Raw genomic sequence first — 19,337 nt, forward strand, 5'->3', positions numbered from 1 at the left:
TAGAGAAACACGGAGCCCGGGCCGTCTGCTAAGCGCGTCGAGCGCGTCGATCACGTGAAAACACGAATGGTCACCCCAAAGTGTCGTCCTCGGCCGACCAGTTTGGCGGTTCTCTCTGCTGCAAACCACGACCATGGGTGGCCCGACACAGTCTGGAAATGACAACCTGACCGTGCGCGACAACCGCACGGGTAAGGTCTACACCATCCCGTGAGCAGGCTCACCCGAGCTGAGTCTGATCCGCAGAATGCTCATTCTCGACAATGTTACGCGCAGGATCGGGGACAATGCAGTTTCTGCCACGGCGTTTAAAGCTATGATAGCGCCCAGGAAGCCGGGAGAGCGCGAAGAGAACGAGACCGAGAAAGGCTTGCGCGTGCAGGACAAGGGGTTCTTGAACACTGCCGTCATTCGGAGTGAGATAACGTATATTGACGGAGAGGCCGGAGGTTCGTGTCCTCCCCTTTGAACACTAGCATGCTGAACATTGAACGTGGTCAAGTGCTCAGATACAGGTATGTGTCGTGTTTCTTGGGAGTAAGGACTACCTTTGACCATGATCGCCGGCTAGAGGGTATCCAATCGAGCAGCTCGCCGTGCATTCCTCCCACCTTGAGACGGCTTATCTTCTTATATATGGCGCTCTTCCAACCAAGGAGCAGTTTGGCTTCTTCCAGAGCGAGGTTTTGCTTCACTCAGTGATACACTCGGACGCGGAAGGTTTCTTCCGCTCATTCCGGTGAATCATGACTGCAGTTTGCATCACCCATCGAGCGATCTAAAGCGTTCCTTCAGATATGATGCGCATCCTATGAGCATGCTTACAAGCGCCTTCGCTATGTTGGGATCCTATTATAGCGAGGCCAACCCGTCTCTACAAGGTGGGTATGACCATGACTGACAGCATGTCGCCAGCGTTCAACGTCCTATTTACAGGTCAACGACTGTATACAAAGGGTGATAAAATTTCCCTCGCCACAATGGACAGACAGATTTATAGGCTGATTGGCAAGGCGACTACTCTCGCCGCGTAAGGCATTTCGGATATTGTCATGGTGTACACATTCATTTTGTGCTGTAGGATGGCGTACCGTATCCGACAAGGTCGAGATTTCGTCACACCTCCCACTGGCCTCAGCTATACTGGCTCGTGAGTTCTGAGTACACACCGTGATTTCTGAGTCGAGCTATATGGTTAAATATCTAGGTTCTTGTACCAGATGGACCACCTTGGAGAGGAAAACTATGTTCCCAATCCCGTCCTAGAGAAGGCCCTTGATGTCCTGTTCCTCCTGCATGCGGATCACGAACTGAACGCGTCATGTACGACGGTATTGCAGACCGGAAGCTCGCTGGTCGACCCCTACTCTGCTGTTGCGTGCGTATCTTTATGTTGTGGTGCGCACTGTGATATTAACGATGCGGCCGCAGTGCGGGCTGTGCTTCACTCTAGTGAGTCTGTGATCAATGTTCAGGCATAGCAGTTCTAATTTAGTACCGCTTCAGTGGGCCTCTACATGGTGAACTTCTTTTCGCTCAAAAGTCTACTATCAGACTAAAGCCTCCGTCATAGGTGGTGCGAACGAGGCTGTCATTCGGATGCTAATCTCAATCGGACGGTGCGTATTTAGGTTCTGGCGTCGTTCCGGTCAATTTATTTGTTCATTTGCAAGTCCGGAGAACGTACCTGCGTTCATTGAGGCAGTCAAGAGGCGCGAGAAAACGCTTTCAGGGTTTGGTCACCGGTACGTATTGACGTCCCCGATGGTTTAGCATGAAGCTGAATCGTCCCTCTGCCTCGTGCAGCGTATACAAAACTGTAAATTTTCTGTATTCTGGAAGTGAATTACGTCTGAGTAAGGAATGACGACAGTCGGACCCTCGTTCCTTCATCGTGCGCAAGACTGCAGACGAAGTTTTCAAAGTGTTCGTCTTCTGTCCTCTGACGCCTGCGGCGGGTATTGATCATGTAACATAGGACCGGAAAGGATGAACTTCTCGAGACAGCTATGGCACTGCATGATGCAGCGATGAAGGATGAGTACTTCGTCAAGCGGAAGCTTGCTCCAAACGTGGACTTCTGGTGCGTTAGTCCGCTGTCTCCTAGCACGTGCGGCGCTCATATATTGCGAACTTGCTAGGAGGTAAAGTGCCACTTGATTCTTCTCCACGCAGAATCTGACTCCAAGCATGACTCAGTGGACTGATCTACCGGGCAATGGGTACGCAAGACGCGCCTGGCGTTTTGCACGTTCAACACTGATCATGCATTATGTAGGCTTTCCCCTCGACTTTTTCCCTGTGTTGTTCGTAGTACCGAGAGTGGTAGGGTGGCTAGCCCACTGGCGTCAGATGATGCTGCAGGAAGGCGGTGTGAAGATCTGGCGTCCGCGGCAGGTATGCGAAGACTTTTTTCGCCACCCCGTTTTGTGATCGAACGAGGGTGCTCACAGGTTTACGTGGGTGCGGGAAGACGCGACTACGTCCCTCTAGAACAGCGTCCGGGCGTCCAGGACGCAAGACAGACCCCTTCTGCGGTCGAGCATGGAGGGTGAGTGAGGAGTGACTGCGACTTGATGTGATGTGCGACTGAGTGCTGCATGTTTATTTCAGGATCACGAAGCGCTCTATGCTGGCGAGCTTCGAGGGAAAGGCGAGACTATAATATGTACGCTTGTGTATTAGGTTGGATACACGTAGCATTCACCAACGGCTGTCAAACGCTTATCTATTGCGGGTAGGTATACAAACACCTCAACTGCGTCTGCGCCTCGGCTGAGCGCCGTCCTAAGTCCATACAGGGTGCCAAAACACGTTCTTGAAGACTTGCCTGTTTCGGGGGTACACCTAGAACAAACGCAGTAGCAGATCCACAGCTAGTCTCCTAACCAGCCGTTCAGCGAGCGAACCAACCTCTTCTTGAAGCGGGCGCTGATGCAGCTTGAGGTTGGTCACTCGAGTGACCAGAACACATGGGAATTTTTGCATCGAGAGAGATGTCGCACCCGCGTGACCTCATCCAAGGCTTCCAGTAAATTCTACAATACTACGCACAGCTGGTACAACTCGCATATAATATGACACCCGGACATTCTGGGGTAAAATGACATTGTACAGCGAGAATAATGCAGAACACAAACATAAAGGGAGCTCTCCAAGAAATTCAGGGGCACTCCAATGAACAGCGACTTGTCTGCCACTGAAGTAGCGCATCTTGCAACACATGAGCTGAGCCACCATCAGAGGCCAATAACTTCAGTTCCTCCATGTCTCTGAGGATCGCATCTATATACTCTCCCGCCCCAGAAAGATGAGCCACCTTGGCGCATGTCGCATGGAGGCTAAGAAGACGCGGATCGGGTAAGGGAAGGCCAGCATCAGTAGTAGCGAGCTGGATTACAGGATTGTTGATGTCGACGCCGAGTACAGTTAAAACACTATCCCTTTGTGCGCACAGGCGATAGCGATCAGCGCCCTATAGGTCATTTCACTGTTTAACTCGGCTGTCGACGAAGATATAATTTGGGACGCACAATTTCTTTGAACCATATCTCGAGTGCGTTAAAGAAAATGTGAGCATCCAGAGACATGGTCATCACATTTTGAAGGCGGTGCATTCCTCCCTCGTTCAACTGGTGGTCAACGACACCAACCTTGCCAAAATGATCCAGAACTGCCCACACCGAGGCTGCATAACTTCGCGGGCTCGGGCAGTTTTCATCAGATGAGAACAGTGAAGTGCCCCCCTTGATATTCGAATACGTCGATTCGGCCGTTATATGCGCAAGCTTTGTGGGTGCGATAGGGGTTGGGGGTACGAATGTCTTATCCTCCAGATATTTGCTCCTATCCGTAGCAGCATCGTATCTTCCTGTGACGACGCATCGATAGTTATCGCGAACGAGACACTTACCAGTGGGATGGAGTATCCAAGTCAGATGGAGGGTCACCTGCCGATGTAAAACGACAACGTACGAGCAATTTGGCAGCCCTATGGTCCTGAGGAGCCTCCTCGAGCAACCGATCCATCTGCTCTGCGGTGAGGTCGATAGACGATCGGGAAGGAGGCGTGGACACTGCAGGCGTAGCACCCTTCGCGGCTTTGACTGTAAGCCCCGAGAACTATTAACACATTAGGACTAGATATTGTTGATACTAGTACGAGTTGACTTACAGACACGAATAAAGTGAAGGTCATAAAACTGCGCGAGGCCTGCGAAACGGTCCTGGGTATCGGAAGCCAATAGACAAATTTGTATTTCCCTCGCCACATTGAGGCGACCTTGCGGAGTAGGTGCCTCTAACATCATGTATCCCAGGAGACGTCCGCACAGCTGTGGTGTTCTCTTGCTCGTCCGAACCTCATCAGATACTTTTTCACTCCAGTCGAGGAGACTTTCCAGGGAGAGACAGGTGTTGTAGGCGGCCTTCTCAAGCCCACTGTATGTGTTAGGAGGGAGGGGTTCACCGGGCATGACGATGCAGGAGTTGCGAGGTCCTGTCAGTGTGTACGGTCGGAGTTGCGAACTACGTGGCATACACCTGCGGCCCAGTTTGGAACAGCAGCAAGCAAGCAAGAACGTTCTCGCTGCGTCGGCGCACGCTTTTTCATTGCAACTCCATGGGAGTCTGCTGTTTGCTCGTAGACCTGGCCGACTTGATTAGTATGCAGTGCCGATGCAGATTTTACCCCTCTGCTCGCTTCCAGTGCCGGAAGACACTTGTCCCTGGCCATCAGGCTGTGTGTCGTGCATGGTGCCTTTCAAACTCATCTCTGCAAGAGTCAAACATCATGTTATCTGGAATGAATACAGCGGATGCCGTAGTATATTGAACAAATCAATTCTATCTGCGGTCAAATGTAAGTATTGTGATGTCCACACCGGTTGTTGCGACGCATGTATTCTTCGTCTAGGTGCTCTTTGGCCACGGCAGCCATGCAGATTCTGGGATGGTGGTCGGACCGTGGAAGGGGGACAGCGCTACCAAATTGCGGAGATCAGGTTAACCGCTCTCTGGTCGCTCAAAGTTTGAGTCGAAGACATTGTCGCGGGGACATTGTAGCGAGGACATTGTGGCAACGACGTTGAATAAGACCGAGTCCCAGTATTTGTCATGGCCTTCAGATCTGAACATTGAACATTGAACTTGGACAAGACGGCTGCTGGAGGCGAGTGATAACCCTGGGTTCAAGAACGTGGCCAGCACTGAACCAAAATTGTATTGCCCCCACTGGCAGAATTACCGTCTGACACTAAGCAGTGGTACGTTGTAATGCGGACAAAGAGGCAGGATATCGAGCACGTATGGTGCGTGATATATATCGTTCTGCCTTCTGGCCTTCACAAGGAGACTTCTAACCAGTACGATCCATTCGCTGTCATGTCGGGCACGTTGTTTACGAATACTGCCCTGATATTGCTGAAGACGAAGCATTGTTCGGTCACTCATCTCCCCGTTGTCGTCCTGATCGAGACTTTCTTTCTTTCTCTCAAAGATTCGAAGAACAGGTTGAGTGGTTCAACCAGGATGATGCGCCAGATTACTACCACAAACTTTTATTCACACGCTGGGATGAACTCTGTGCATCACGCTCTTCCCTGATTCTTTGTGCCGCCTGTGGCGGGACACCTCCACCTGTATTCTGGACGTGTTGTTATCTTCGTGGACGATGACTCTAACCAGATGTCTATACTACGCTTCCGCCTCAAGTTGTCCACCAGCGATCGTCTCCATATGACTATCATGCCTCATCCCACCTCGCACCAGGATGCTGGCCCGCTCGTAAAACAGCGTGTTTCTGACGCAATAGGTATTAGGTTTCCTCTACTCGCACATTACATGATGATGTCACATATCAACGTTCTGCGTGCATCCTCTCACCAGATCGCACTCATCGAAATGTAAGATGCATCATGCCTCCTCGAAATGCACTTCGAGTGCCAGATTGACGAGATACAATATGCTGTGGCCGACCTAGATGCAGCATGTTTTAATCCCCCGACCTCACCGAGTTGCGCGTGGACGTCTGACAATCCGCCGCGCATGTCTCTTCGCATCGGCGTCTATCTCCCGTGTTCGCGAACTTGCTATAAGATGCCACGGCCCTGGCCATCGCCAGCTATTCACCTTTCGAAATCTCATCGACTGCCTGTGCGTGCTAGCTAATCTTACAGGCTGGACCTCGCTGACTTGAACATCTTTCCGTCGTTCGGCACTGGACCTATCTTGGGCTCTGCCGATTTCACCCAAGATACTGCACATTCGAACTGCTGTGCTGCGGGTCGATGCGTTTGCTCTTCATTTGCCTCGGGAACTCCATCCACAACCTGTCCCTCACACGATGCAACATCCCGTATACGACAGACCTTAGCCAAGTGATTAATCTGCGCCTGAAGAACATCGACCCACATAAGATTCTCGAGCCACTTTTGCTCAATCGCGTGCACTCGTGTCCGAGCTTCCACGCTCTCGTCTCGCGTTCCATGTTGTACAAATTCGAAGCATACGACATTTGGCTATGTCCGTGACTGACGGTCCTTGAGCTAGCTGATTGTGCCAACTTCACGAGTACAGACATGTGTGCGATGGTTCAACGTTCAGGTGTGCCACAAAGCTCACGCGAAAAGTGTTTTTGCTGATGATGAATTGGACGAATTCACCGGTACGTCCCTTACCAATCTAACGGTTATCGGCGGAATGGGGCTCTTGCCGACGGACAGAGAATGGCTCAACCAGAACGTTGGCTACGTCGTGCAATGGGTGGTGTGGTGGTTACGAGTGTCATACGATATCTTACTGAGGATTGTCAGCATTAAGCGTACAGTTTGGTATGCCGCTACGGTGTTGTTTCTATACGCACCTGACTCAGGCGTGAGAGGGCGTGAGCGTGACGTAGGAATTCCGCTCACCTTACATAATGGAGATGGAAAAAATCACCTCGAGCGTACCCTGAGGCCTGCATGACTCGGAGGCGCCGCTGATGAGAAGTTATATATTCCTTCACAACTAATAGGCGGCTTTCCAACGTATTCTTCTCAACCCAGTTTGCCAGAAGCATCGTCCACAGGTAAGAATACACAAGATTGTCTGCTTGGTTGTGATCGCTGATTGGGGAGCCACCGTCACAGCATCCACTTGAGACTGTAACGTCCGAGTCCGTTGCTTTCAATCTTTCCCGTTACATGAAGTGATACGATATGGAGGAGCTCGGTCTGTAATCATGATTCCCTTCGATACCCTATCATACCGACAGTGTTGTCTAGAAGCACAGAGTACGGCTTTGACCGTGGTGACGAGTTCCGACCAGGACTGCGCTACGCCGTCTTTGTCGCCACCAGACAGCAAGACGCTCAGGACAATCAATGACCTCCCCGTTGAAATATTGATTCAAATATTCGAACACTCGGTCTTATTCACTTGCAAGCACGATGATCATAGGCTGGCCTACTGGGATGAAGTGGATCGGATGACACGTCAACGCTGGATGGTCCCGCGAAACGTTTACACACGCAGGGACGAAAGTGCGGACCCGCGCTCTCCTTCACTCTTCCCTGATGCGCTTGCCGCCGTGTGCTGCCTATGGCGAGACGCCCTCACGCTTGTCTCCTTATTTTGGACACGCATCGTGGTCTTCGTCGATGACGACCCTACACCACTGTCCAGACTACGTACACGTCTCGAACTGTCCCACGAACACCCTCTCGACATCATTATAACGAGACACCTTTGCTCGGTTACTGACTCTGACCCTCTCGAAAAGCGGCGTGTTACAGACGCAATGCAGGTCCTCTACCAGCACATAGCTCGATGGCGCTCACTTCGTATTAATGTGCTGCACACAGTATCTATTCCCGCACCAAACATTCAGATGCAGGGTCGTGCCGCGTCCCTCATCAATCTTCGTTTACAGTCACACATTCAGATGCAGGGTCGTGCCGCGTCCCCCATCAATCTTCGTTTACAGTCACAGATGGCCAGGAAGCGATTTCGCCCTGCCGGCATCGCGAAACTCTGTTTCCACGCACCGGGACTGACTGATCTGGAAATCGACGGACTGACGTTCCGCCGTTCGTTTCTCTCCATACCTCAGTCCATCGCCTCTGTCAAGCGGCTCGTCATTTCACGTTATTCGCCAGGCACTCAGTCACGCATGTTGTTCACCGTACGCGCCCTCGCCGAGTGCCTCAGCGCTCTCCCGCATGTGGATGAGGTTTCTCTCATTGATCTCGATATATCTTCGTCAGTCGGCGCTGCGCTTCCCCAACCATTAGCATTCACTGCGAGTTTTTTCCATCTTGAGGGCCTCTCGAGCGAAGTCCTACAAGCCCTCTTCGATCTTTTGGATTCGGACCTCAATTTCCTTCACCTTATACGGTGTGCTGTGCCCGATTCGATCGACCTCGGATGGGCGTCCGAACTGCATCTGCAAAACCTCGACACGACAGAATCCATCGCACCGTTGTTGCTGAATTGGGACTCGGAGGTTCTCTACTTCCACGCCTGTCCTAGTTTCAATTCGGCCCTGTTAGACGAGATGGCAGAAGAGGCGGAGGATGGTGCCTGGCTGTGTTCCACGCTGGAGGAACTCAGTATTTATGACTGTCGCAGATTCAACAGCGGCGATATACGCAGGATGGTCCAAGCCCGTCGCATGTCGCATGCTGAGATTGGTTTTGCCGACAATGCTCATCCTGCGTTCGTCGTGACGTCTGTTCTGTATCTCAAGGTTCAAAACGGACCTGAGCTTGCACCGAAGGATCGAGAATGGTTTGATTGCAATGTCCAGTCTGTGTGGTGGAATGGCTGGCAGGGTGGCCATCAGGAGGAGTGGTAGAATGAGCTGAAGAGTAGTATGTTCTGTTTGTTGCTTTATTTGACTGTTTTTATGCTCAACTTGCATGACTACTGATACGTTTCCAGCTGAACACTGTGCCAAATAGAACTGCAATGTGCGCTGGCGAGGACTGCTGCATCTATGATCTGGGAGGGTGGAGAATATGTGCACGTTGGACTGGGCTTGTAGCATGCCATGAATTGAAAGATAGACTAATTTCATAGGCCTGTATCATACAGGCAGCCTTCCGCCAGTACCGGTGGTGCGCAGACGAAAATTGTACGGGCATGTAGCCTACGGCATTTCATTCACAATGTTCTCAAACTTGCGTGTCTCGTCTCACACTTAATGCTCTCGAAACTCACCTCAAGGATCTTCACCCAGGTCCAGCTCTCCACAGTTGCAGAGACCTTCTCGGGTCACTTCTCAGTCTCAGTCACGTGGACTCGTCACAGCGTGTCCTCCAATCAGCACCGTAATCTATAGAGAGGAACGACCCTACACCGTAACAGAGTCGCTCATCTCGCATTTAGTAGCTGCGATAAATATTGTACGATCTTGAGCACTGCTTGCTGACCATTGTGACTAGTGAAATCCAACTTAATACTTACTTGTACATGTCACCGCAGCTCAGTCGTGTCATCGCCTCCAGATTTCAACTGCCACTCTTTGCACTTTCTTACTTTTGTTGCTACGTGATACTGTCATCCTGGGGTGGTCCGTTTGTCACTATTCAGCGAGTGTTCTCTGCGCTGATGGAGCTACTTTCCAACAGGTTCGATGCCTCTCAGGCTCCTGAGCTTTCGCAACATTTCTCGACAACTGCACAACAGAATTGTCAAAAACTGAGGCAGTCTACGCGAACTATAGTCAGAGTCAGTGACCGTTGTGTTCTGCGGCGAGGCTTCGCTCGCCGTTGTCCGAGGTGTCTCATCCGTACTCTTCTGTGTTCAGTTTCGCCTCATCCCATACTCTTGTCAGTAGCAACCACCATTGGCCGCGACGATGTATCGGAAGTGAATCCGTTCATGGACCACGACACACTTCAGTGTCCTCAACGTTCTATCCGACCTCAGTTGCCCGACATGTTCCAATGTTGCGTGGTATGTCGTCGTTGTCTTCACCACCTACCCAACGCTACTTGTTTCCCAGGATGTTGAGGCATCATGGTAAGCTGGAAAATCAGTTTGTCCGTGGGTACTTGCAGTGTTGGTCATCCTGTTCCTTCTCCATGGGGACCACGGACTGAACATCTCATGCACGACGGTATTACAGACCGGAAGCTCGCTGGTCGACCCCTGCTCTCCTGTTGCGTGCGTGTTTCTTTATTTTTATACTGCGTTGCGCAGTACTAACGATGCGGCTGTAGTGCCGGCTGTAGTCATCCTGTGGTTATCGTCCGAGCGTGGCAGTTCTAATTTAGTATCACTGCAGCATTGGGCCTCTACACGGTGAAATTCTTTCCGCTCAGAAGCCTACTATCAGACTAAAGCCTCACTTATAGGTGGTGCGAACGAGGCCGTCGTTCGGATGCTAATCTCGATCGGACGGTGCGCATTGAGGCTCTGGTGTCATTCCGGACAATTAATTCATTTGTTTGCTCGCAAGTCCGGAGAACGTGTCAAGAGGCGCGAGAAGACACTTTCAGGGTTTGGTCACCGGTACGTATTGACGTCGCCGATGATTGGCCTGGAGCTGAATCGTCCCTCTGCGTCTTGCAGTGTATACAAGAATGTAAATTTTCTGCGTTCTGGGAGTGAATTACGTCTCAGTAAAGAATGACGACAGTCGGACCCTCGTTCTTTCATCGTGCGCAACTGCGGACGAATTCTTCAAAGTGTACGTCTTCTTTTTCTGGTTCCCGCGGCGGTTATGGACCATGTGACACAGGACCGGAAAGGATGAACTGCTCGAAATGGCTATGGCGCTGCATTCGATGCAGCTTCCGCTTGACGAAGTACTCAGGATCTGCTCCAAATGTGGACTTCTGGTACGTCAGTCCGCTGCTGTAGCGCTCATGTATTGCGTAATTCGCTAGGAGGTGAAGTGCCCGTTTAACTCTTCGCCACGCTGAAAATGACTCTGAAAATTATTCAGTGGACTGATCTATTACCGGGCAGTGCGTGCGTAACATGCGTCTGGCGCTTTGCACGTTCAGCACTGATCATGCGTTACGTGGGCTCTCCCCTCGACTTTTTCCCCGTTGTTCGCGGCGCCGAGAGCGGTAGGATGGCTAGCCTGCTGGCATCAGATGATGCTGCAGGAAGGCGGTGTGAAGATCTGGCGTCCGCGGCAGGTATGCAAACACGTTTTTTCGTCACCCTGTTTTGTGACCGAACGAGGGTGCTCGCAGATTTACGTGGGGTGCAAGAAGACGCGACTACGTCTCTCTAGAACAGCGTCCGGGCGTCCAGAATGAGACAGACCCCTTCTGCATTGGAGCATGGAGGTTGAGTGATGCGTGACTGAACTTCGCGAGATGTGCGAACTGAGTGCTGCATGTCTATTTCAGGATCACGAAGCGCACTATGTTGGCCAGCTTCAAGGGGAAAGCGAGACTATAACCCGTGCGCATTGTGTAGTAGGTCGGATACACTTTGAAATACATCTGAATATGTCGTTCTTATGGTCGAGAGGGTGGACAATGGCTACTAAGTTACCGCTGACGTGACAGCATTGTGACAGGCACGGTATTTGGGAGTATTTGTGTCGGATGATAATATCGCGTGTAGTACAGTCTGTTGCTGCACACCCATCACTACCCTTTTCTCTCTTTCTCGTCTGTCGCCTCTAAAGCCCGCTGAGCTCCCTGCTCTTCCTCTCCTTCCGTATCCCCACATTCCTACAATGTTCGCTACACTCATTACCGTCGCTCTCTTCTCCACCCTCACCATCCAGGGAGCTCAAGCTCAAGGCCTTTCCATCGATACCCCCACCATTGCCCAGGTAGACTCCTTCGCGTCGCGGCTTGGCAGTGTGCGTCACCGTCCTGACACGCCTTCTACCCATTTAGTGTCAGGCAGTCACTGTGACATGGACCAGCACGAACAACCCCCCCTACAACCTCGTTGTCGTCAACTCCGATGACCCGTGCGGTGACGCAATGTCTGTATTCACTCGTCTCCATGCGCGTGCGATGTCTGATTCTGGCTGCAGTGACGATCTTGGTGACTATAATGGCCTAGCCACGAACTGGACCGTCAATGTTCCTGCTGGTATGAGTGTGACGTTCTCCTTAATGGACTCGCAGGGTGATGAAGCTTGGAGCGGTGATGTACGATTGACTTCCTTGTTACATGTAGCACTTCTTACATCGTGGCATTTTAGATGGTCGTCGGGCAGAGCGACGATGCGTCCTGCTTGTCCGCCAACTCCTCTGTCTCATCCGCTTCATCTGGGAGTTCGAGTGCCAGCGTCGATAGCAGCGCTATACCAGCTGCGGCTGAGGCTAAGACCACGTGGGTGCTCTGCAGCAAGTGGTGCATTTTTCGCAGTCTGCTGATTACCGCTGTATTGCAGCCTATACGTCTCCCCCAGCTTCGCTGAGCCCACCGCCTCGAGCCACTCCGCATCGGCTTCCTCTTCCGCCGCAGTTCCCGTCGGTGCTGCCAATGCAGGCACTAACCCCACCAACTCCGCCGGATACAGCATGCGCGAGTACAGCGCTCCCATTATGGTGCTCAGTGCCATTGCCGCCATAGCGCTGTCGCTCTAAGGTACCGCGTCGTATATACCCTTTTTTATCTTCATCTGGGTGCGCCCTGTATAGCCGTACGGCGCTGTTTTTTCTTGGTTTACGCGGTCGCCTTTGGAATGTTTCCGGGCGCGGATTGTGTAGGTGTGCAGGACGGGAGTTCGGCGGCTGCTGGTTTCAGTTGGCGATTTCTCTGTGGAACCAGTGCAGTCCGAGCGGGTCTGGTGCAGTGGTTCCAAGCTGGTTGTAACCAATATCGTGTATTGGGATTAGGAATTGTTGCCAATCATTATTGTTCTAACTTATACCTTTGGTGTGAGAGTTTGTAGTATCAATGTGGAGGTATCGTGAATTCTTCTAATGAATCTTCGGTGGTTCACAGCTGATGGGACGGGCCGCGAGTGGTTGCAATATTGATCACGTCCAGCGGGCTGCGTTGACCCTCACCGCAATACCCGGTTGTCAGAAATTTGAGCCAACGTCGTGTATCCACACTTTCACCTTGACGCGGGCCACGAGAACATTCTGCGGCTCAGACAAGCTGCTGATTACCTTTGACAGTCCTACTTGTGCCTTGCTGCGTCACTGGTGGATCAGAATCTCATCGTCAATCACCAGGGTGATCATGGGCTTGCTTGAGAGGTGAGTGTTGGTTGTCCCATCTCACCATGTTAGCATCGAGCCGCAGTTGCGTGGCTAAAAACATCAGTTTCCAGTAGGGCTTTCCCGAAGCCAGAGTACTCGCCTAATATTCTCCCCTTCAATAAGATGCCCTAAGTGATTTGTACTGTCACCATAAAATTGTTTTCGCGATATTTATGCAAGTGCTCTGCTTTTAATTACTATTAATACTGGTGTAACTAGTCCGAGGAACGCGATCGACATTTGACGCGTCGCGCGGGTCATGTGGCCAAGGTCTTATCACCCTCATTAGAAGCTAACTTCTAAGGCACTCTTGTATCGTTCATACTCCGAAAGCACTATGTACAATCTTGATCTAGGATCTATGACAGTATCTAGAAGGGTCTGTGACTCCGAGGTATTGTCGCACTCGTCTTCGCTGTTGCCGCAGCTTTCTCAACCGCCACTGTTTTGCTAATGACTTCCATATCGCATCCTGGCAGTACCAGTCCTAGGTGGGATGGCCGAAATTCTGGATTCGTCTCACCTTCTCAACTACAGCAATGGAAGCAACATCAGTCGCGGGAATCTAACCATGAAATTTCCCACTCGCCTCCCCCCATGGCCCCCACACAAGCCTCGCCAGCAGTAAACGCGCAAGGCCCCCCACCAAATACGGCGGGTCCATCTGGAACTCATACGCGTAGTATTTCCTCGTTCTCCTTGTTCAAGAACATTCTATCGAGCCAAAGCCATAATGCGGCATCACATGCTGCACCTAGTTCTTCGCAGTCGCAGCGTCAGCCCGGCGCTCAGAATGGATCTGGCCATCCACCTAACAGTCCTGCGTATCCGGTGTCACCATCCAGTGCCCCTCCCACGAATGGTGCGCCCTCACCAACATCACCTCCTGCGCCTCAACCAGCACTTCAAAGAGCAGCAACTACAGGAACGACGGCATCCGGTGGCCGACCGCTACATCCGGAAATCAAGTCTATTGTCGACTTGACAATTGCTCATGCTCACAAAATTTACTACTCTGGACCTTTACTGCGACGGATTGATCGGCAACCTGATGGCCAGAAGCCTGCAAGAGACGAAGGTTGGCGAGACGTGTGGGCGCAGCTAGGAGGAACAACATTGAGTGTGTGGGACATGCAAGCCGTGGACGAGGCTAGCAAGGAGGGTAGACAGGTTCCTCCCACATATATCAATGTCACAGATTCTGTGAGTAGTGTATCTGCGTGGATTTCTCGCTTCATCCTGATGCTGTGCCTCATCTTGAAAGTTCGTAAATGTCTTGGAGGCGATGACTTTTCCCGCGACTGCAGATTCCCCAGCGAAGAAGTACACGAACGTGCTGACACTCAACACTGCGGGGTCAAATCTATTGTTGTTCTCCTGCCCTTCCCGCGGCGCGCTGGTGTCTTGGGCCGTTGCGTTGCGGTTGTCCGCATGGGAGAAATCGAGACTGGAAGAAATATACACTGCACATCTCATACGAATCATTCTGAACGACGGCGAGTCGCATCGCGATAGCTCTCAGATTTTTTGCTTAACCTCCTTGTAGGGAGAGATGCACCTAGTCCTCTGGTCAATGGCCGTATGGAAGGTTGGGTGCGAATTCGCATCGCCGGTCAGACCGACTGGAAACAGATGTGGATGGTAGTTAGTGCAGGTGGGCAAGATGGCTCATCTATCTCTTCCGCCGATCACCCGCAAGGATCGCCTAATACCCCACGCAAGAAGCGCATGTCGCATCTGTTTGCGCGGGAACGCAGCCCCCAGAGACCGGCGAAGCCAATGCTGCAGTTCCTATTGTCGCCCAAGCCTAAAGACCGCAGAAAGCCAGTGTTGACGATGCGAGATATCACACAGGTGTTTGCGGTTTACCCAGAACGGCCGGAGTGGATCAGTCGAAGTACACTGATGAAAATAGAAGGCCAGCTGGGTGAGGAAGATCTAGCGGCGGGCATGAAGTCCCTTGAATGCTGGATTTTAGTGATGCCTGAGTTTGAAGGAGGGAATCCACAGGCGTCAGAAATGTTGAAGTGGCTGATAGGTACGTGTATCAGGGACCTTTGCAATTCCCTGCGATTTATTTGTCTGCTAGGTATGCACGATGCTTTTGAGCTCTATGGACGACCTCGTCAGTACAGTTGGAATCCTCGCGATCCTCGATCCATGATGTTTGCCTACCCTATTGGACCGCAAAGAGACGTGCGTGGTTTGGACCTATTCGGCGTGGCTCCCTCTGACTAGATTCACACAGTTGCTATTCCTAGATCGTGAACTGGCTGAGGTCCTAGATGTTCGCGACGAAAGAACCTCTTTTATTAGGGCGCGTCTCCAACACATTCTGTTGGAACGAATGGAAGGTCCTATTCCTCCGATGTCAGCGCCTCCGGCTCTAGCGCAAGGTCCTCCCACTTTACCGCCGTTACGCGATGTTGAGATGCACGATGAAACGCACGGTCACACGCAACCACCCGAAAGACTCTCGCTACAACTTCCGCCGCTCGATTTTGAGACAACTTCTGTCGACAAAACCCCCCCTGCTGTGCCAGAGAAACGTCCATTGACACCCATCACGGAACGAAGCGTGGCGACACGGGACAACAGCCGTTCACTTTCCGCTGAACACATCATAACAGCCTCTTCTTCTGTTCAGCATCCTCACCCGGCTACTGTAGTGGAGAGTCCTAAGGAGGTCACCTCTATCCTCGACAAACCTATGACTGCCAGTCCGACTGATTCTAGCTTTCCTTCGGACACTGAATTTCGGCCGCACCCTGTTGAGAAGGCTGAGAGTGTACATACTAGTCCACGCGTCGACTCACCGTCATCTCACCGTCCTGATACCGCCTCGATTAAGTCAGGACCTTCTATAGGACCACCCACGGCTTCACATCGATTGGTTGCACAGGTTCCTGTACCCTCTGAGATGCAGGCGCATCCAGGTTCTAGACCAGTCTCTCCGCGGGCTTCGACATCGTCGTCGCGTCCCTCAACTTCGGTGCGGGTAGTTTCTCCCCGTCCAACTTCTCCAGCAACAGTTCTGTCTTCGGTGTATTCCATGTCGTCTATGCCTTCATCTCCTGCATCTCCTCTCGGTGCGGTTACCACCCAGTCTCCCGTTGTTCCTGCAGCCCCTGCTCCTGCTGCGTTACCCAGACCGCCAGAGAAGAAAAAAAGTGAAGCTGATGATATATTGGGTGAGGCTGGCGCATTGTACTATATGCATCATTTAGAGGAAATAGGACAAGTTCCTGTTCCGGTGCGCCATCGCCCACCCCCTTCACTCTCGGATGACGAGGAGTCACCGTCAAATAGCGACTCGTCATTTACCCCTCCGCCTCCTGTTATAACGAATCCTCTCCGTATCACTAGGTCAACTACGCCTCCGCCTTCTGCTACAGTGCGTCCGCCGGTGAGACGCAGCACAAATCCGACTTCGCCCTTGGCAGAAATCGCCAAAGCGGAGGAATCGGTCGCGGCAGTTCCCGCGGTAACATCCAGATTGCCTCCGGTTATACGTAAGCCTTCTGGCGCACGTGCCCCGGCAGCCAGAATGCCAGCCTTCAAGCAGAGTTCTTTCACACAGAGTCCAACCGAGCTGCACGAACACGACGAGCACGACGACATGAGCGGTTCCGAAGAGGCAAACGTGCAGCTTGCACCGCCAGCTGGGCAGTCGAGTACGAGCTTCGAGGACCATGCCGACGCGCTGGCGGCGCTCACGTTCCTCGAGCAAGAGGACGCGCTCACGTCTCCTCAGAAGCCCTCGTCAACCCGGTCACCTGCTCCATTGCCCGAAGTCATTAAAACTCCCGCGAGCCCATCCGCAGCCCCTGCTGAACCTGTATACAAGTCCTCGTTTGCACCCTCTAGACAAGCAGCCGAGCGCAAAGCCAAGACACAAGCACAGCAGGCTGCGCACCAAATCGCTGTCAACCGCCCAGGGAAGGCGAACGGCAAGGCGAGGTCGGGAAATCAAGGAAGCAAGGGTTGGGCGGAGAGCAGCGAGGAGGAGGAAGAGGAAGAAGAGGAAGAGGACGATGAAGATGCGGATTCTGACACCGCACCACCCCCGCGCTCGGTCAGCGGGACGGACCAACAGTCTCTGACAGGGTCTTTGACACCTGGTGGACCCGGTCGCCCTGTGTACGGCCAACAGGGGGGGGGAACATCTCCCGCACGATCTGCTGTCGATGTTAATGCTGGTGCCTATCCTCAACCCAGGCGTCCGCCACGAGAGCTGCCTCAGTTGCCTGGTCAGAGGTCTGCAGGTAAATATGATGGTAGTTCTTTTCCTTAATATCACTCATATTTCTCGCGCAGGTGAACAAGAAGAATTCTACGGCCCTGCGTCGCGCCGTCTTACGTCCGCTCCGTACCCAGAAGCTGGTCGTGGAAGTTTCATGGAGGGCCCCCGACGACTTCCGTCCCCTCAGTCTCAGTTTCGTCCCCAATCTGAATATCCTCAGCCTCAGCCACCAGCTGCTCGTCACACCATATGGAGTCAAGTTCTCGATCCTGGAAGATCTGCGGGATCTGCGCCTCCCGATTCTACGCAAGGCCGAGAAACGTTTGTGCAGCTTGAACCCTCCCAGGCCATGACCAAGGCGTTTACACCTCACGGTCTACTTTCGGCTGGTCTGCAGGACAAGCAAGATAGATCTGCCAAACGCCAAGAAGAACTTGCCAGAGAGACCGGCGCGTCGCTCATCAATGTGCCTAACAAACCTCCTCCACCACAGACAGGTCTGCTCGGCGCTGTTACAGCCCACGAACGCGAGCGCAAACGCGAAGGCGGTATTGGCGCTGCATTGACCGAACGCGAGCGCGAGAAGCGCATGGCGGAGGAGAGGCAGCGTAAATTGGACGACCTTCAGCGCCAGCAGCTTGATCAGATGCAACAAGGCGGATCCATGTACGGCGGCATGGTGCCTCAGATGACGGGTTACACTCCTATGATGAACCCGATGATGATGAGCATGAACCCGATGATGACCGGAGGATGGGGTTACCCTGGGATGATGCCTAGTTTCGCCAACCCCCAGATGTTCGCTGCTCAGCAGGCCGCTGCGCAGGCTTACCAGCAGGCGATGATGGCATTCACCGCGGGCCAAGGCGAAGGTGGAGGTCCTACTCCCCTTAATCCTATGATGACTGGCGGGAGTATGGGGATGGGTGGAATGGACCCGCGTCTGTCGATGATGGGCATGCCCGTGATGAACACCGGCATGGGCATGAACCCTGGTATGATGGGTCCTGGCATGGGTATGAACAATACCGGGATGGGTATGAACCCTGGCATGGGTATGAACCCTGGCATGGGCATGAACCCTGGCATGGGCATGAATCCGGGGATGGGCATGAGTCCGAGTCCAGGGATGGGCATGAGTCCGAGTCCGGGGATGGGCATGAGTCCTGGCATGGGTATGGGTATGGGAGACTCAATGGGCATGGGCATGGGCATGGGTATGGGCATGCAGTCGACTGGCAACTTCGACGCGCCCTTCTCATCCGGGTTCGACGGTGCTATGCGCCCCGTCAGCGAAGCCGGTGGACCAGGCCAGCGGCCATTCTCATCGCAGAACAGCGCCCCGGGTCGGCAAGGCTCCCCTGCTACTGGATCACGGCCTGCTGGCTCTGGCGGAGAGCCTGCACGGGGACCAGCCGGTGCGCCACCGATGTCTTGATGATTTCTTCTCGTACGATGGGGCTTTTGGTTCTTCCTCATATATGTCCGGGACAGTGTCTTTGCATAGACTCTTGCGCCATCATATGTAAGTTACATCGGCATCTTTCCTTCTTTTATTAATACTCCAGCTCTTGGTCATACGTCTACATCATATGCATAGTATCTTGCTACAAAATCACTCATACGTACTATTGTCGAGTCATATTTGTCGATATATATACATCTGGATATCCTTCGCTTTCCGTGTTGTGCTTACGACTTTGAGGCGTGAGCGTGACACAATCCCGTGACCAACGCGTGACTCCGGTCAAGACGCGTCTGACGCAGCGTCACATAGCACAGCTTTCAGCGAGCTTGGCTCGTCCACACAACCCCGCAGATCACATTTTCCGTTGTTACATGGTTTTGGAACAAGTACTCTCTGGACAGATATCTCATTTGGTCGAAATTTGACTCTGCTAGGCTGGAGCTCGGTGAGA

At 52.6% G+C, this 19,337-nt stretch overlaps 6 protein-coding genes across 6 annotated transcripts; 5 read left to right on the forward strand and 1 right to left on the reverse strand.

Moving 5' to 3' along the window:
• Positions 1–133: 133 nt before the first annotated feature.
• On the forward strand, positions 134–2,665 carry SCP_1202050 (peroxisomal citrate synthase; the record flags this gene model as incomplete). Its single annotated transcript, XM_027763091.1, has 19 exons — positions 134–210; positions 277–449; positions 503–515; positions 572–739; positions 796–881; positions 937–1,030; positions 1,082–1,150; positions 1,208–1,378; positions 1,432–1,452; positions 1,507–1,520; positions 1,574–1,619; positions 1,674–1,745; positions 1,807–1,819; positions 1,874–1,926; positions 1,979–2,083; positions 2,200–2,222; positions 2,279–2,397; positions 2,454–2,551; positions 2,614–2,665. The coding sequence occupies 19 exons, from the start codon at positions 134–136 to the stop codon at positions 2,663–2,665; spliced, it is 1,467 nt and encodes a 488-aa protein (XP_027618892.1).
• Positions 2,666–3,163: 498 nt separating this feature from the next.
• On the reverse strand, positions 3,164–4,198 carry SCP_1202060 (hypothetical protein; the record flags this gene model as incomplete). Its single annotated transcript, XM_027763092.1, has 4 exons — positions 3,164–3,475; positions 3,534–3,908; positions 3,976–4,122; positions 4,175–4,198. The coding sequence occupies 4 exons, from the start codon at positions 4,196–4,198 to the stop codon at positions 3,164–3,166; spliced, it is 858 nt and encodes a 285-aa protein (XP_027618893.1).
• A 3,001-nt stretch (positions 4,199–7,199) lies between these two features.
• On the forward strand, positions 7,200–8,836 carry SCP_1202070 (predicted protein; the record flags this gene model as incomplete). Its single annotated transcript, XM_027763093.1, has 2 exons — positions 7,200–7,212; positions 7,266–8,836. The coding sequence occupies 2 exons, from the start codon at positions 7,200–7,202 to the stop codon at positions 8,834–8,836; spliced, it is 1,584 nt and encodes a 527-aa protein (XP_027618894.1).
• Positions 8,837–9,929: 1,093 nt separating this feature from the next.
• Positions 9,930–10,741, forward strand: SCP_1202080 (hypothetical protein; the record flags this gene model as incomplete). The annotated part of the gene is made up of 9 exons (XM_027763094.1): positions 9,930–9,939; positions 10,011–10,044; positions 10,112–10,149; positions 10,206–10,287; positions 10,341–10,386; positions 10,445–10,497; positions 10,558–10,570; positions 10,625–10,675; positions 10,727–10,741. The coding sequence occupies 9 exons, from the start codon at positions 9,930–9,932 to the stop codon at positions 10,739–10,741; spliced, it is 342 nt and encodes a 113-aa protein (XP_027618895.1).
• A 942-nt stretch (positions 10,742–11,683) lies between these two features.
• On the forward strand, positions 11,684–12,551 carry SCP_1202090 (predicted protein; the record flags this gene model as incomplete). The annotated part of the gene is made up of 5 exons (XM_027763095.1): positions 11,684–11,782; positions 11,850–11,941; positions 11,993–12,110; positions 12,164–12,294; positions 12,356–12,551. The coding sequence occupies 5 exons, from the start codon at positions 11,684–11,686 to the stop codon at positions 12,549–12,551; spliced, it is 636 nt and encodes a 211-aa protein (XP_027618896.1).
• A 1,221-nt stretch (positions 12,552–13,772) lies between these two features.
• On the forward strand, positions 13,773–18,856 carry SCP_1202100 (hypothetical protein; the record flags this gene model as incomplete). The annotated part of the gene is made up of 6 exons (XM_027763096.1): positions 13,773–14,378; positions 14,440–14,671; positions 14,722–15,213; positions 15,265–15,371; positions 15,424–17,440; positions 17,493–18,856. 6 exons carry the CDS (start codon positions 13,773–13,775, stop codon positions 18,854–18,856), a joined length of 4,818 nt encoding a protein of 1,605 aa, XP_027618897.1.
• Between the last annotated feature and the right edge of the window lie 481 nt (positions 18,857–19,337).

The sequence above is a fragment of the Sparassis crispa genome, assembly GCF_003851025.1.
Source record: "Sparassis crispa DNA, contig_000010F, whole genome shotgun sequence".
NCBI classification, from domain to species: Eukaryota; Fungi; Basidiomycota; class Agaricomycetes; order Polyporales; family Sparassidaceae; genus Sparassis; species Sparassis crispa.